At 45.4% G+C, this 16,415-nt stretch overlaps 1 protein-coding gene across 2 annotated transcripts in view; it reads left to right on the forward strand.

The window, feature by feature from the left end:
- CASP8AP2 (caspase 8 associated protein 2) overlaps positions 1 to 16,415 on the forward strand; it is a 106,557-nt gene that overhangs the window by 41,675 nt on the left and 48,467 nt on the right. For both annotated transcript variants that reach the window (XM_082249076.1, XM_082249077.1), the window contains exon 5: positions 1,587 to 1,661. In XM_082249076.1, the coding sequence (XP_082105202.1) occupies positions 1,587 to 1,661 (75 nt within the window). The remainder of the gene's footprint in view (positions 1 to 1,586; positions 1,662 to 16,415) is intronic.

The following is a 16,415-nucleotide window of genomic DNA, read 5'->3' on the forward strand; positions in this document are numbered from 1 at the left end:
CTGTTTACTCCACAATGTCTGATCTGAATGGACTCCGCTGCACCCAGTGATCGCACTCTGCAACAATAAGAAGATTGCCGAGACCCTAAAAATGAGCTGCAGCATGGTGGCCAAGACCATACAGAGGTTTAACAGGACAGGTTTCACTCAGAACAGGCCTCGCTAATGGTCGACCAAAGAAGTTGAGTGCACATGCTCAGCGTCCTATCCAGAGGTTGTCTTTGGTGAATAGATGGATGAGTGCTGCAAGCATTGCTGCAGAGGTTAAAGTGGTGGGGGATCAGCCTGTCAGTGCTCAGACCATACGCCGCACACTGCATCAGATTGGTCTGCATAGCTGTCATCCCAGAAGGAAGCCTCTTCTAAAGATGATGCACAAGAAAGCCCGCAAAAAGTTTGCTGAAGACAAGCAGACTAAGGGCATGGATTACTGGAACCATGTCCTGTGGTCTGATGAGACCAAGATAAACTTATTTGGTCAGATGGTGTCAAGCGTATGTGGCAGCAACCAGGTGAGGAGTAAAAAGAAAAGTGTGTCTTGCCTACAGTCAAGCGTGGTGGTAGTATCATGGTCTAGGGCTGCCGGTACTGGGGAGCTACAGTTCATTGAGGGAACCATGAATGCCAACATGTGCTGTGACATACTGCAGCAGAGCATGATCCCCCCCCTCCCTTTGGAGACTGGGCCACAGGGCAGTATTCCGACATAATGACCCTAAACACACCTCCAAGATGACCACTGCCTTGCTAAAGAAGCTGAGGGTAAAGGTGATGGACTGGCCAAGCATTTCTCCAGACCGAAACCCTTTTCAGCATCTGTGGGGCATCCTCAAACGGAAGGTGGAGGAGCGCAAGGTCTCTAACATCCACCAGCTCAGTGATCGCGTCATGGAGCAGTGGAAGAGGACTCCAGTGGCAACCTGTGAAGCTCTGGTGAACTCCATGCCCAAGAGGGTTAGGGCAGTGCTGGAAAATAATGGTGGCCACATAAAAGATTGACACTTTGGGCCCAATATGAACATTATCACTTAGGGGTGTACTCACTTTTTTTGCCAGCGGTTTAGACATTAATGGCTGTGTATTATTTTGAGGGGACAGCACATTTACACTGTTATACAAGCTGTACACTCACTACTTTCCATTGTAGCAAAGTGTAATTTCTTCACTGTTGTCACATGAAAAGATATAATAAAATATTTACGAAAATATGAGCGGTGTACTCACTTTTGTAAAAAAAAAAACAAAAACGTAAGAATGGATTACGTGAGCTGCTCAGCATACACATAGTTCATCCATTCTTCCTCCTGTTTTATAACTGAAAGCCTGTATGGGGATAGGTGGACAAATCTAGAAAAAAACTGTGCAGGAGCTTGATGGTTGTGATATAGAGCTTTAGGCATTTCTTCAAATAAAGTATTCAAAAGATAAAAACTCAGCTTCTTAAACATATGTAGTGGTATGTAATGGAACTTTTGCATTTATTTCAAATAAGTTCATCAAGAAAGTGTAGCTATTATGCTCTGTTATGTAGATTTCAATTTAAATGTCTCTAATTTTTAATTTTTTTTTTTTTTTTTTTTCTAAAGTTAAATGCTGAATATGAGAAGTGCCAGAAACAAATGAAACAGCTAATAAGCAAGTTGAAGGAAATGCAGTGTTTGGTAAAGTACTATTTAAGACATTAAGAATGTTTTACTTTTTGTATACTATTTGTTTAAGATGTATCTTTTAAGAACCATTTTGTTTGGTGGATGTTTTCAGCTATTACAAGATCTTCATTTCCTGGCCTTTAAAAAGTTGTGGTACCTTTTTGAGACAAAACAGGCTCTTTTGGTTTAACTTTTTTTTTTTTGCAAATTAAGGAAACATAACTTTAATGCTTGTCTCCACCAGTGACTGTATCTGCAAGTATTGCATAGCGCACACACAGAGTAACACACACTGATGCCAATGTTGCAGTAATTCATAATCCATTGGTGCATGTGCCCAAAAACCTAGTTGGTAAGAATTCAGAGGTTTGTTTGGGCACCCCAGGTAAACATTTGTATTAATGTGCATAAAGAAACCAAGGAAAGATGGAGAAATCTCCAAAAGGCATCAAATTACAGATTAGACATTCTTATAATATGTCAACAAAAGTTAGATTTTATTTCCATCATTGACACTTTCAAAATTACAGAAAACAAAAAATGGCGTCTGCAAAGGTTTGGGCATTCTGCAGAATTTATAGCATGCACTGCCTCCTTTGCAAGGCTGAGACCTGCCAGTGTCATGGATTGTTCTCAATCATCGTCTGGGAAGACCAGGTGATGTCAATCTCAAAGGTTTTAAATGCCCAGACTCATCTGACCTTGCCCCAACAATCAGCACCATGGGATCTTCTAAGCAGTTGTCTAGAAAACTGAAACTGAAAATAGTTGACGCTCACAAAGCTGGAGAAGAGTATAAGAAGATAGCAAAGCGTTTTCAGCTGTCAATATCCTCTGTTCGGAATGTAATTAGGAAATCGCAGTCATCAGGAACAGTGGAGGTTAAAGCAAGATCTGGAAGACCAAGAAAAATATCAGACAGAACAGCTCACAGGATTGTGAGAAAAACAATTCAAAACCCACGTTTGAAACACGATCCCTCCAGAAAGATCTGGCAGACACGAGTTGTGGTACACTATTCCACTATAAAGAGATACTTGTACAAACATGGTCTTCATGGAAAAGTCATCAGAAGAAAACCTCTTCTACGTCCTCACCACAAAAATCAGCGTTTGAACTTTGCAACTGAACATATAGACAAGCCTGATGCATTTTGGAAACTAGTTCTGTGAGGTTAAAATTTAACTTTTTGGCCGGAATGAGCAAAGGTACATTTGGAGAAGGGGCACAGAATTTAATGAAAAGAACATCTGTCCAACTGTTAAGCATGGGGGTGGATCAATCTTGCTTTGGGGTTGTATTGCAGCCAGTGGCACAGGGAACATCTCGCGAGTAGAAGGAAAAATGGATTCAATAAAATTTCAGCAAATTTTGGATTTAACTTAATGCCATTTGTGATAAAGCTGAAGTTAAAGAGAGGATGGCTTCTACAAATTGATAATGATCCTAAACACACCTCGAAATCCATGGGGATTACATCAAGTGGGGTAAACTGAAGGTTTTGCCATGGCCTTCACAATCTGACCCTTGATAAAGTCACATGATTTTGTGACGCAACGCTTCAGGAGAAGCCATGGTGACGTCACTTCCTGTCTACGACCGAGACCAGAAGTAGAGGAACGGACCGCAACAGCGGGATCCCTCACATTATTCAATGCTGATATCTCTCCACCTAATTGTAAGTGCGATTTTTATTCAACTCATTAACTTCTTCCCATCCGCGCTACAGCCTATATACGGCTGCAGCGCGGACTCGAATTTTCGGGAGGCCGTTTTTAAACGGCCTCCCAGTGACACGCCCCCAGCGCGCTCCCGCGAAAATCTGTGTCGGTCGTGTCCCTTGGACACGGCCGATCACAGATCGTGGTGAATGGCCAATCACAGCGGCCATTCACCACGTGATCGGGCCGTCCAATGAGCGATGATCTCATATGTAAACATATGAGATCATCTCTCATCGCCGGCGCTCCTTCCTCACACGGAGCCTGCAGTGTGAGGAAGGAGGGGGAGCCTCACAGCGCCGGGGACACAGGAGAATGTAATCAGGGCACCGATCACCAGTGCCCTGATTACTGAAGGTAAAAACACACACACAGTCCCCCCCATCAGTGCCCCCCATCAATGCCCACAATCGGTGCCCATAGTGCTGCTAGTCAGTGCCCATCAGTGCCTGCTCATCTAGGCACTGATGAGCACTGACTGGCAGCACTATGGGCACTGAGTGTGGGCACTGATGGTGCTGCCCATCAGTGCCGCTCATCAGTGTCCAGTGCCATCCGCCAGTGCCCATCAGTGCCCAGCAGTGCCGCCTCTCAGTGCCCAGCAGTGCCACCTCTCAGTGCCCAGCAGTGACGCCTCTCAGTGCCCAGCAGTGCCGCCTATCAATGCTCATCAGTGCGGCATATTAGTACCTCCTCATCAGTGCCCATAAGTGCCACCTCATTAGTGCCCATAAGTGCCACCTCATTAGTGCCCATAAGTGCCACCTCATTAGTGCCCATCAGTGCAGCCTATCAGTGCCGCCTCATCAGCGCACATCAGTGAAGGAGAAAAATTTATTTTCAAAATTTACTCGCAGAAAATAAGAAACTTTTTTTTTTTTCAAAATTTTCTGTCTTTATTCTTTTTTTTTTTGTAAAAAATAAAAAACCCAGAGGTGATTACATACCACCAAAAGAAAGCTCTATTTGTGTGCCAAAAATGATAAAAATTTCATATGGGTACAGTGTAGCATGACCGCGCAATTGTCAGTCAAAGTGTGACAGCGCTGAAAGCTGAAAATTGGCCTGGATGGGAAGGGTGTTTAAGTGCACAGTAGGCAAGTGGTTAAAGCTGTTCAAAATGTACTACACTAGGAGAGTCCCCTTTATCCCTTTCTTATCCACTTCCATACAGAGCAGTTAGACACCCTTCCTGCCCAGACCAATTTTCAGCTTTCAGCACTCTCACACTTTGAATGACAATTGCTCAGTCATGCTACACTGTAACAAAACAAAATTTTTATCATTTTTTTCACACAAATAGAGCTTTCTTTTGGTGGTATTTGATCACAACTGGGGTTTTTTTTTTTCGTGATATATGCAAAAAAAGAGCAAAAATTTTGAAAAAAAAAAAACACTTTTTTTTAGTTTCAATTATAAAATTTTGCAAAAAAGAAATTTTTCTTCATTCATTTGGGCCAAAGTGTATACTGCTACATGTCTCTGGTAAAATTAACCCAAATTTGTGTATATTATTTAGTCTGTGTAAAAGTTATTGAGTCTAGAAGCTATGGTACCAATTACTGAAAATTGATCACACCAGATGTACTGACTGCCTATCTCCTTTCTTGAGGCCCTGAAATGTCAGGACAGTACAAATACCGCCCAAATGACCCCTTTTTGTAAAGTAGACAGTCCAAGGTATTTAGTAAGAGGCATGGTGGGTTTTTTGAAGTTGTAATTTTTTCCCACAATTCTTGGGAAAATAAAGAAGAAAATTTTTTTTTTCTTTTTTTTTTTCCCACAAAGTTGTCAATTTATAAGCTATTTCTAACACATAGCATGTACACAGCACCCAAACATACATTCTGCTACTCCTTCCGAGTATGGCGATACCACATGTGTGAGACTTTTACACAGCCTGCCCACAAAAAGAGACTCCACGTCCAAGAAGCACCTTCAGGCGTTCTAGGAGCATAAATGCACATAAAACTTTCTTACTACCTATCACACTTTTCAAGGCCCTAGAGCACCAAGACAATGGAAACACCCACAAAATGACCCCATTTTGGAAAGCAAACACTCCAACGTATATTCTATGAGGCATTATGGGTCTTTTGAACGTGTCATTTTTTTCCACAAGTTTTTGGAAAATGTGGGAAAAAAATTAAAACCTTCTTCTTTTTTTTTTTTTTTTTTTTTTTACACAAAGTTGTCGATTTATTGAATATTCCTAACACATAGCATGTATACAGCAAAAATGACAACCCAAAATACATTCTGCCACTCCTCCTGAGTATGGCAATACCACATGTGTGAGACTTTTTCACAGCCTAGCCATATAGAGGGACCCAACATCCAAGGAGCACTATCATGCATCCTAGCCACTTGCCTAGGCCTATTTTTGACATTTGGTGTTTACAAGCTAAAATCAGTTTTTACTAGAAAACTACTTGGAACCCCCCAAACATTATAAATTTTTTTTAGCAGAGACCCTAGAGAATAAAATAGAGATTATTGCAATATTTTTTATCACACCGTATTTGCGCAGCGGTCTTCCAAACGCAATTTTTTTTAAATTAAAAAATAAGAAACCAGTAAAAATAGCCCAATTTTTTTCCATAATGTGAAAGATAATGTTATGCCGAGTAAATAGATACCCAACATGTCATGCTTCAAAATTGCGCACGCTCACGGAATGGCGACAAACTTTGGTACTTAAAAATCCCCATAGGCGAAATTTTAAAAATTTCTACAGGTTGCCATCTTTGAGTTACAGAGGAGGTCTAGGGCTCAAATTATTGCTCTTGCTCTAACGATCACGGCGATACCTCACATGTGTGGTTTGAACACCGTTTACATATGTGGACGGGGTTTCCGTATGCGTCCGCTTCTGCGCGCGAGCTAACGGGGACAGGGTGCTTTTATTTTTTTTTTTTTTTTTTTTTTTTTTACTATTTATTTTATTTATTATTTTTTATTTTTACACCGTTTAAAAAAAAAAATTTGATCATTTTTATTTCTATTACAAGGAATGTAAACATTTCTTGTAATAGAAATAGGCATGACAGGACCTCTTTTTTGTAAGATCTGGGGTCAAAAAGTCCTCAGATCTCACAAGTACACTAAAAGATAGAAGAAAAAAAAAAATAAAATGAAAAAAAAAAGGGACCTTTAAACTGGTTGCTAGGCAACAACATTTGCCGTAGCTCCGGTCCTCCAAGACCATAGAGTCGAGTGAGGGCAAGCTTGCCCTCACTCAACATCCTGTCCATGAGGATCCGGGACCGGATCGTTTTCCCCGCTGCCGGTGGGTCCAGTAAGCGGGGAAAAGGACCGGGACGCGGCGGGAGGGGTTCACCTCTTCCGCCATCCCGGAAGGGTGATCCCGCGGCGAATCCGCCGCTGGGACCACCCTGATCGGAAAGCCAACTGTCCACCGTTTAAAAAAATACCAGGGTTATGGCAGCTATCTGCTGCCATAACACCGGTTTTTAGGTTTAAACCGAGAACGTATATATACATTGGCCGGTTGGCAAGTGGCTAGGGACATAAATCACACACATAAATTCCTGACAACCTATCACATTGTTGAAGGCCCCTAACACATAGCATAATACATACAAAAATAAATTCTGCTGAGCAAAGGATAAACAAAAAAATACCTGTGGTTTTAGCAGTACAGTGGTTCAGGCAGCAGGCAGGAACGTAGACAGCGACAGTGAAAGGATTGTCCAGGCAGCAGGAATAGTGTCCAAAGTCAGTACAGGCAGCAGGCACAGATATTGTCAGCACAGCCAAAGCATTGGTCCAGGTAGCAGGCAGGTCAGCAGCAGAAAAAGGATTGTCCATGCAGCAGGCAGGAATACTGTCCATAATTAGTACAGGCAGCAGGCAGAGATATGGTCAGTACAGCCCAATTATTGGTCCAGGTAACAGGCACATGTTCCATAAAAAGTCCTGGGTCAGTGCAGGCAGGGATATGATCAGCACAGCCAAAGTATTGGTCCAGGCAGCAGGCAGGACCATCAAGCTTAGGGCCTCGGTCGGGAAAGAATGGGGACAGGGGTAGAGGCTTCTCCCACCCAAATCGCTTTGAAGCCTCCGGACTCCAGACCCTGTTCTGAGTTTACAAACCCAGAGAAATCCAAAAACTGGTTTTCTCATATCAGAACGCTATATTCTGAAGCCCCTCACAAAAGTGAGACCCCTGTGTCATTTTGAATCCCACCACTACAGTAGCAGGGCGAAGGATCAGTTTAGTGGCAGGCAAAAAACATGGTCGTAACAGGCCGAGGTCAGTGCAGGTAAAAGGCAGAAATAGACGGTAGGCTAAGGCAAAATCGATAAACAGTCCAGGGTCAGTTCACTTGAAAGGCAGAAACATGGCGGATAAACAATGCAGACGGCAGGCAGAGACCTAGTCGATATACAGGCCAGGGTCGGTTCACAAGGAAGGCAGTAAATATGGTTGGTTGAGGCAGCAGGAAAATATTCAGCAGTGAAATATGGGCTAAAAGTTTTTAGGGCAGTGTGATATATTTTGAAGCATTCTCCAATGCAAAGGCCAGGTTGGGAAGGACAATCGGTACAATGGAAACTGGTGTCTTTCCTAATTCCTCTTTTGCCACACACCTGACACCTTTTTTGGCGTCTTCTTCCGGTTTGTGATGGTGGGATACGGAAAGGGAAATGGCGCTCATGAAGTCTGCTGACACAATCCGAACGAATGATTTCTGGGGGGGGATCCTTGCTGGTAAATGAGGGCAGTGGCAATGTCTTCAATAAACTGGAGGAAGGGGATTGGTGTTGTGGACTTTTTATAGGTGACAAAGGCATTGTACATGGCCAAATGGAAAAAGTACATTGCAACCTTTTTGTACCAAAAGACGGTCTTTCGTGTCGGGAGATAGGGCTGCAGCATTTGATCGTTTAAATCCACCCCCCCCTTGTACTTATTGTACTCGTGGATGCAAGCAGGCTTTTGAACGGAACAGTGTCGTCTTCGAATTTCCACTGAGCTGTCATCGTGGATGGTGGACATGAGGTAAACGTCCTTACTATCCCTCCACTTCAAAGCCATTACCTCCTCGTTCCTAAGGCTTGCGGATTCCCCAATTCGTAATTGAGTGGTGATAAGACTCTGCGGGAAGCCCTTCCGGTTTTTTCTTACTGTACCGCAGGCCAAGGTTTTCTTCAGGTACAGGTGGCGGAAAAGGGGCAAACTGGTGTAATAGTTGTCCATATAAATATGGTACCCCTTTTGCAGCAATGGGAAGGCTAGGTACCAGACAATCTTCCCACTTACTCCCATGTACGTTGGGCACTCAGGGGGCTGGAGCTCAGAGTCTCTGCCTTCGTACACGCGAAAGGCGTACACATATCCCGTTTTACTTTCGCAGAGCTTGTTTAGTTTTAAGCTGTACCTAGCCCTCTTGCTGGGAATATACTGCTTAAATGCCAGCCGGCCTGTGAAGTGGACCAGTGATTCGTCCACAGCGATCTTTTGGTCAGGGACATAGACTTCGGGGAACCGTCTAGAAAAGTAATCAATTAGGGGGCGAATTTTGTAGAGTTTATCGTAATTGGGATCATCTCGGGGAGGGCACTGGGAATTATCGTTGAAATGCAGGAAGCGCATTATAGCATCATAGCGGGACCTGGGCATGACTGAAGAATAAATTGGCATGTGGTAGATGGGTTTGGTGGACCAATAAGAGTGCAGCTCATTTTTTTTTTTTGTAACCCCCATATTGATTGTAAGGCCCAAAAACACTTTGAACTCTTCCACTGTTAGGGGTCTCCATTCAAAAGGACGGGAATGATGTGAGGTGGGGTTTTTCTCGATAAACTGTTGGGCAAAAAGATTTGTTTGGTCCACGATGTTTTGAAGGAACTCCAAAGGGAAAAATAAATTAAAAAAATCAATCAGAATAAAATTTTCGGTGTTGACCTGCAAACCTGGCTGTGCTGTGAAGGGGGGGGATTGTAGCTGACCCAGAGCTAGAAGGCAGCCACAATGGGTTTGCCAAGGCATCCGGAAGCTGCATTTGGGTTCTTCTTCTTTGGGGCTGGTGTGAAATCCCAGTACTTGTACTGGGCATTTCCTCCTGGGGTCCAGCGCCGTTGGCGTTTGCCCATTGGCGCTGCTGGTGTCTGCCTGATTTTCAGTGCGGCGTCTTCTAGGCCGAATTTCTTCCTCCTCCGATTCAGTGCCGGATGTAAAGCCTTCAAAGGGCTCAAATTCTGAACCGCATTCAGAAATAGTTTCAGCGTCGGAAGGTGAGAGCTCCCCGCTGCTGTCACTCATCATGGATATCATTTCACAGGCCTCTTTGGCAGAGAAAACCCTTTTGGACTGTGACATGGTGGCTGTATGAAGGGTGACAGGTAATCGGGTACTTTGCTGGGCAGGTGACAGGCAGGTGATAGGTACTGATGGGTACTGATGAGTAGTATTGATTCTGATAGGTGTTACTGATGGGTACTGATGGGTACTGATGAGCAGGCGGCAAGTACTCGGGTACTTCAGGCGTCAGGTACTCTGAGCAGTTGGAAGGTACTCAGGTACTCTGATGAGCAGTTGGAAGGTACTCGGGTACTCTGATGAGCAGTTGGAAGGTACTCGGGTACTCTGATGGGTAGGTGGAAGGTACTCGGGTACGCTGATGGGTAGGTGACAGGTACTCGGGTACCCTGATGGGTAGGTGACAGGTACTCGGGTACCCTGATGGGCAGGGAAAAGGTACTCGGGTACGCTGATGGGCAGGTGACAGGTACTCAGATGGGCAGGTGACAGGTACTCAGATGGGCAGGTGACAGGTACTCAGATGGGCAGGTGACAGGTCCTCTTTATTTGATGGGGGCAATCAGGGCACAGTAATGGTACAGTACTCTCACTGGTAACTCACTGTTAGCTGATCTCCTCATACTGGATCGGTGTGTGAGGAGAAGAGCCTGGTAACAGTGAGTTACCCTCATCTTTGTTGACATTTGTGACCGGCTGTGATTGGACATAGCCGGTCACGTGGTAAAGAGCCAATTTCATTGGCTCTTTACCAAGATCGGGGATTGGCTCTGTCCAAGGGACGAGCCTCGTCCCCGATCGCTGCTCTGCGCGCCCCCGGGGGGCGCGCATTGCAGAGAGAACGAGCGGCCCGTGCTTGAGCCGCTCATGTGATCGGCTGTGATTGACACAGCCGATCACGTGGTAAACAGCCAATTTCTATTGGCTGTTTACCTCGATCAGGGATGGGCTATGTCCGAGGGACGAGCCTCATCCCTGATCGCGCCGCTGCGCGCCGCCGGGGTCGCGCACTGGCTGCTGGAACGGGCCGACGTCATATGACGGCGGCCCGGATCTAGACAACCACTTTGCCGACGTCATTTTACATGACGCGGTATGGAAGTGGTTATGGTAAACGAGTATCCCAGGAAGCACACAGCCATCTCTCTATACGGGAGGTTATTAGAGAAGTGACATCTTTCCATCTACCCAGCATAATCAGTGTACCTTCATTGAAGAAGTGTGACCGATTGGAAACTTGATCTGGAGGGTCTGCAGGTTGACCATATATACCTGAAACGCTCGTTTTGAGTGTAAATGGAGGTGAGCGGCCATTTTACACTTATGTGGATTTCCTAGCTCACGAAAATTGCAGCACGGGGTTGTCACTGGAAGCATCTATTTCACTGCACTCTTTATGAACTTTTATGAACATTTATTAATATATATTTTTTCATCACTATTTCCCCTCCCCCTTTTTTTTGGGGTGCAGATTTTGTGCGCTGTTTTATTTTCTTAATTTGAGGTATTTTTCCCCAAAAATTTTTTGAACATTTGAAATCTCCAGATTATTTACATATTATTCCACGTGCTATTCACCTGCACATTCATTGTTGTCTATCTTCACTGGCACATCTTTCACCAATTTTTGTACCCATTGTACAACCGTCTTCGTGTTGTAGGGGTTCACTTTTCAGAGGGCACTTACCCTATCTTATTCACTATTTCATCGAGGAGTTCAACGTATTCACTGTATTTGCACACCCCTGGTGCAACCTGTAGTTGCAGGGGTTCACTCTTTAGAGGGCACTTATTGGAGTTTCTTCACATCACTTGGAAAATTAATTTATGATATTTCTTTTTTTGAGTTTTCAATTCATTGTTTATAGAAGCACTTTATACATCTTGGTTCAAATGAGTTTTTTGGCAATAGTTATTTTCACATTATTAGCAAGTGATCATTACACAGTATTTATATTGTACAAGTTTATTAGGAATTTTTGTGGATTATTTATTGTCTTATTAGGTTCAGTCCTATATATATGGTCCATCAAGTAGTGACACCTTGCGCTGATTCTTCTTTCTCTTAACTTACTTTGTTTGTGGTGACACTAAGGAATTGGCTGCAGAGTCCGGGGGCTCCATTTTACATTTCAGCCCCCTCTTCATCCCCACCTTTTTTCTAGTGGTAGCGCATAGATTTATCCGTCTTCTAAACTGAAGGTTTTGCCATGGCCCTCACAATCTCCTGACCTCAACATAATTGAAAATCTTTGGATAGACCTTAAAAGAGCAGTGCGTGACAGACAGGCCAAGACTTTTGTAAGGAAGAATAGGCAAAGATACCTCAAACAAGGGTTGAAAGACTCTTGGCTGGCTACAAAAAGCGTTTACAAGCTGTGATACTTGCCAAAGTGGGCAGTACAAGATATTCACTCTACAGGGTGCCCAAACTTTTGCAGATGCCATTTTTTTTTTCTGTTATTTTGAAAGTGTAAATGATGGAAATAAAATCTAACTTTTTTGTTGACCTATTATAAGAATGCCTAATCTGTAATTTGATGCCTTTTGGAGATTTTTTCATCTTTCCTTGGCTTCTTTATGCACATTAATACAAATTTTTACCTGGGGTGCCCAAACTTTCGATCCCCACTGTAAGTCTCAGGTCATAAAACAATCTCAGTAGCAAAATTAGGGGGCACACATAGATCAGCAACATCTGCTGATAGGCGAACAAAGGCTTCAGCTTCAATCCCCTCATCTTGGTCATGCTACTGATGTGTTTCACCCTGTTTGGGCTTAGTCATCAAGGTGTGAGTGGTCCAGAAGTATAGAATACAAATGAATCATAACCTGTTATGTGATTGTATACAACTGAGCAGTTCACAGCAGTCTGCATTGTATCAGAGCAACAAAATGGAAACCGCACCCTCTAGTGGAGTCTTATAAAATAGAATCAATATTGTAAAAGACATAATTTCTCTATCGCTCATTGACAGACCCAGCTCCATATTCTTCTTAACCATTGGGTTATGCGGCCCCTTACAGGAGTAGGACACTAGGCAGGAAAAAAACTTTACCACGCCTATAGGGCAGTCCCTGAAGTCATACACCCACTCACTCTGTAATAAGATTGTTTGTTTCTGCCTAGTTTAGGAGTAGGACCTAGTTCCCAGCTGGGACTTCGGTCTTAGCTTTTTTTTATTTTAACCACTTAAGCCCCGGAAGATTTTACCCCCATTCCGACCAGGGGGTATTTTGCGATTCGGCACTGCGTGACTTTAACGGACAATTGCGCGGTCGTGCGACGCTGTACCTAAACGAATTTGGTGTCCTTTTTTTCCCACAAACAGAGCTTACTTTTGGTGGTATTTGATCACCTGTGCGATTTTTTGATCACGCGCTATAAACAAAAAAAGAGCGTCAATTTTGCAAAAATAACTATATTTTTCACATTTTTTTTAATGAAATTCCCCCCAAAAAAAATGTAAAAATCAAAATTTTTTAACATTTTTGGCCAATTTGTTTTATGCTACCTATGTTTGGTAAAAAAAATCGCAAAAAGCGTATTTTGATTGGTTTGCGCAAAAGTTATCGCGTTTACTAACAAAGGGAAAGATTTTTGTCATTTTTGTTGTTTTTTTTTTTAACGCATAATGGCGGCGATCTGCGATTTTTTTGCGGTACTGCGACATTGCGGCGGACAGATCGGACCCTTGACTGAAATTTTTGACACTTTTGGGGTTACCAGTGACATTTCTACAGTAATCAGTGCTATATATATGCACTGTTACTGTAAAAATACACTGGTAGTGAAGGGGTTAACTTTATTTGGGAGGGAGGGGCTGTGTGTGTCCCTAGGGGCGTGCTTTCTACTGTGATTGGCTGTGGCTTCAGCTGTAAGGACACTGATAAACGGATCTACATAGTAGATCCATGTGATCTGTGTCTTTGCAGCGAGGAGAATGACAGGCAGCTTGTTTACACAAGCTGCCTGACATTCTCCCTCTCCCCCGCCGATCGCCGAGTGACCGGCGGACATCGGGTCCGCTGGTCACACGCGCGGGGGGGTCCGTGACCACACGGGAGCGCGCCTCCGGGGGCGCGCGCTCGCTCCCTAGACCCTCACAAGCAAGCAACGTAGCCCTACGTTAGTTTGCCTGTGAGGGGCTGACCGCCGACGTAGATAGTCGTGCGGCGGTCGGCAAGTGGTTAAAGGGAAGCTTCATTCCTGAGAGAATTGCAATCAACAGCCAGACTGGGTTTTGGACTGGAAATCCTAGATCCTTAAGCTTTCTCATTCCGGCCAGCGAGCATGTGCAGATTATAGACCCACGCTAGGCCTCGCAACGATAGAGCCCCAATGGATGGGGCTGGCCCGCCGGAGTGGCGCCCACCCATTTTTCCTTGGTATGGTGACTAGTTTCCCACCATAGCTCTTGTGGTCTCGGGGTGGACGTGGGCCCCTCCTTGAGATGGTTGGACTCCCGGGTTTCCTTCCATTTCCCCCAGCCCCTCTAACAGCCACCGTGATCTTTTGGCCCCAACCTACCCCCATGACCCCCATGTGGGGGGGTGGATGCCATTGTTGCTGACCGGGCTGTCCAGATTGCACACTGGGGTCTTTGAGCAAGTTTCCTGCCCCTGGGGTATTAGTGACTGGGGCAGGGATGACCTTTGGGCTCCCTGCGGTGGTTATAGGCTTGGCGGGGAGGAGCGGATGTTTCTTCATCTGCGGGTCTGTGCTTCACGTGTCTCGTGGGGCTGAAAATTTAGACCGCAACTTTGCGACCTACTCGCAGCTGATTGAGTTGACCGAGATGAGGTGCCCGACCAAACTGACCGGTAAATGACTCGCGTGACAGGTGGGGGGGAGCGGATGTTTCTTTGTCTGCGCCTCATGTGTCTGGGTCGAGCCGAAAATTTAGTCTGTGGCTTTGCGACCTACTTGCGGCTGCCGGGGGGGGGGGGGCTGACTGAGCTGACCGAGATAAGGTGCCTGACCAAGCTGACCGGCGACTGGATCGGGCCAAAAATTGAGACTGCGGCTTGTGGGCGGGCGACTTATCAGGCTGTCCGAGCTGCTGATCAAGCTGATAGAGATGACGGCAGGCTTGCGACTGGATCGTGCCCTAAAATTAGGCCGTGGCTGGCTGTCCGAGCTGCTGACCGGACTGTTTGAGCTGCTGACCCCTCAGGGGGGTGGACATAGGGACTGCCTGGCACCCCCCTTAAACCGGGGGGGGGGGGGCGCCGTGGGGGCACTATTGTGGGGGGGTATTCTGTCTGCGTCACGGCAGGCCCCTTTTTTCCCTTTATAGGGGGCTATGTCATTTTATGGTTGGAGACCCTTAGGTCTAATAGGGATCTTTTTGTGGAACTTTAGCCGGCGTCTCCTTGCGGGACTGTGGTCAGCGACCTCCCCTGCTTGTTATTTTCTCAGGGTGAGCTTAGCATATATAGCGATTCTACTTGGTCTGCGTCCACGCACTTCGGGTGCTCTGCGGTGAGGATGATTCTATTTTTTTACTGCATATGCGCATGCAAGAGCGCTGGTGGATGCACTGATTGTATCGGTGCAGAAGATTTTTAACATGGGGGGGGGGGCGCCAGTCCCCTCGGGGCCCGCAGATTCCCTAAAAGCAGCAAAGGTACTCCCCTTTTCCCGCCTACTGTGACAAAATTGTTGCGGGTCAGTGCAGTTGTTCTAAACACAATAATGGTAACTACGCATGGTGTGGCTAAAAAGCTGGTCTACGGTCAGATCTCCCCTTTACAGGGGACTGCCTATTTGGGTCTTTGTTGGATGAACTGGTCAAAGGACTCACAGGTGGGAAGAGTACTCTTCTTCCTCTATCTGCTAAGGGCAAGTCACCGCATAATAGACGAGGCCCTTATTTTTCAGTGCACAGGTGGCCCCTTCATGCCTTCAGCACGCAGGAGAAAGGACGTAAGCTATTTGGGTCATCTGGAGGTTCCCGGAATGGAGAACTGGCAGGCGGATTCCTTGAGGTGTTGGATCAGGGGGAATGTTCCCTGCACCCGGAGGTGTTTCACCTGTTGAGTGTCTGGTGAAGGGCACCCGATGTAGACCTGTTCATTTCTCGGTTCAACGAGAAGGTACAGAGGTTTGTAGCCAGGTCTCTGGATCCTCTGGCCAACGCCACAGACTCACTGGTGGCTCCTTGGGGGTCAGTATCGGCTAATCTATGCGTTTCCTCTGCTGAGACTTCTGCCGCAGCTTCTGCACAGAACAGAGGTGGAAGGGATTCCGGTCATTCTGGTGGCCTCGCTGGTCTTGGTACGCAGATCTGGTAAGGTTGGTTGCTCCTTGGAAACTTCCTCTCAGGAAAGATCTGTTGTCTCAAGGGCCGATCTTTCATCCTGCTTTACAGTCATTGGCTTAAACAGCATGGCTGTTGAAAGCCAGGTATTGAAGGATAGGGATCTTTCTGACTCCGTGATTACTACACTGTTGAAGGCTAGAAAATATACCTGCTAGGAAGATTTATCATGGTACGTGAAAATCGTACATCTCATGGTGTGAATCGATTAAGGTGCATCCACGCTCCTTTTTCAATGGCTATAGGATATTGGCTTTCCTGCAAAGAGGGGTTGAGCAGCGGTTGGCCTTGGGTACTATTAACCACTTTACCACCGGAGGATTTTGCTGTCTTATGTCCAGGCCACTTTTTGCGATTCGGCACTGTGCGACTTTAACTGACAATTGCGTGGTCATGCAACGCCGTACCCAAACTAAATTTACGTCCTTTTTTTCCC

Source organism: Pelophylax lessonae, assembly GCF_965119305.1.
Source record: "Pelophylax lessonae genome assembly, chromosome: 3".
Lineage (NCBI taxonomy): Eukaryota > Metazoa > Chordata > Amphibia > Anura > Ranidae > Pelophylax > Pelophylax lessonae.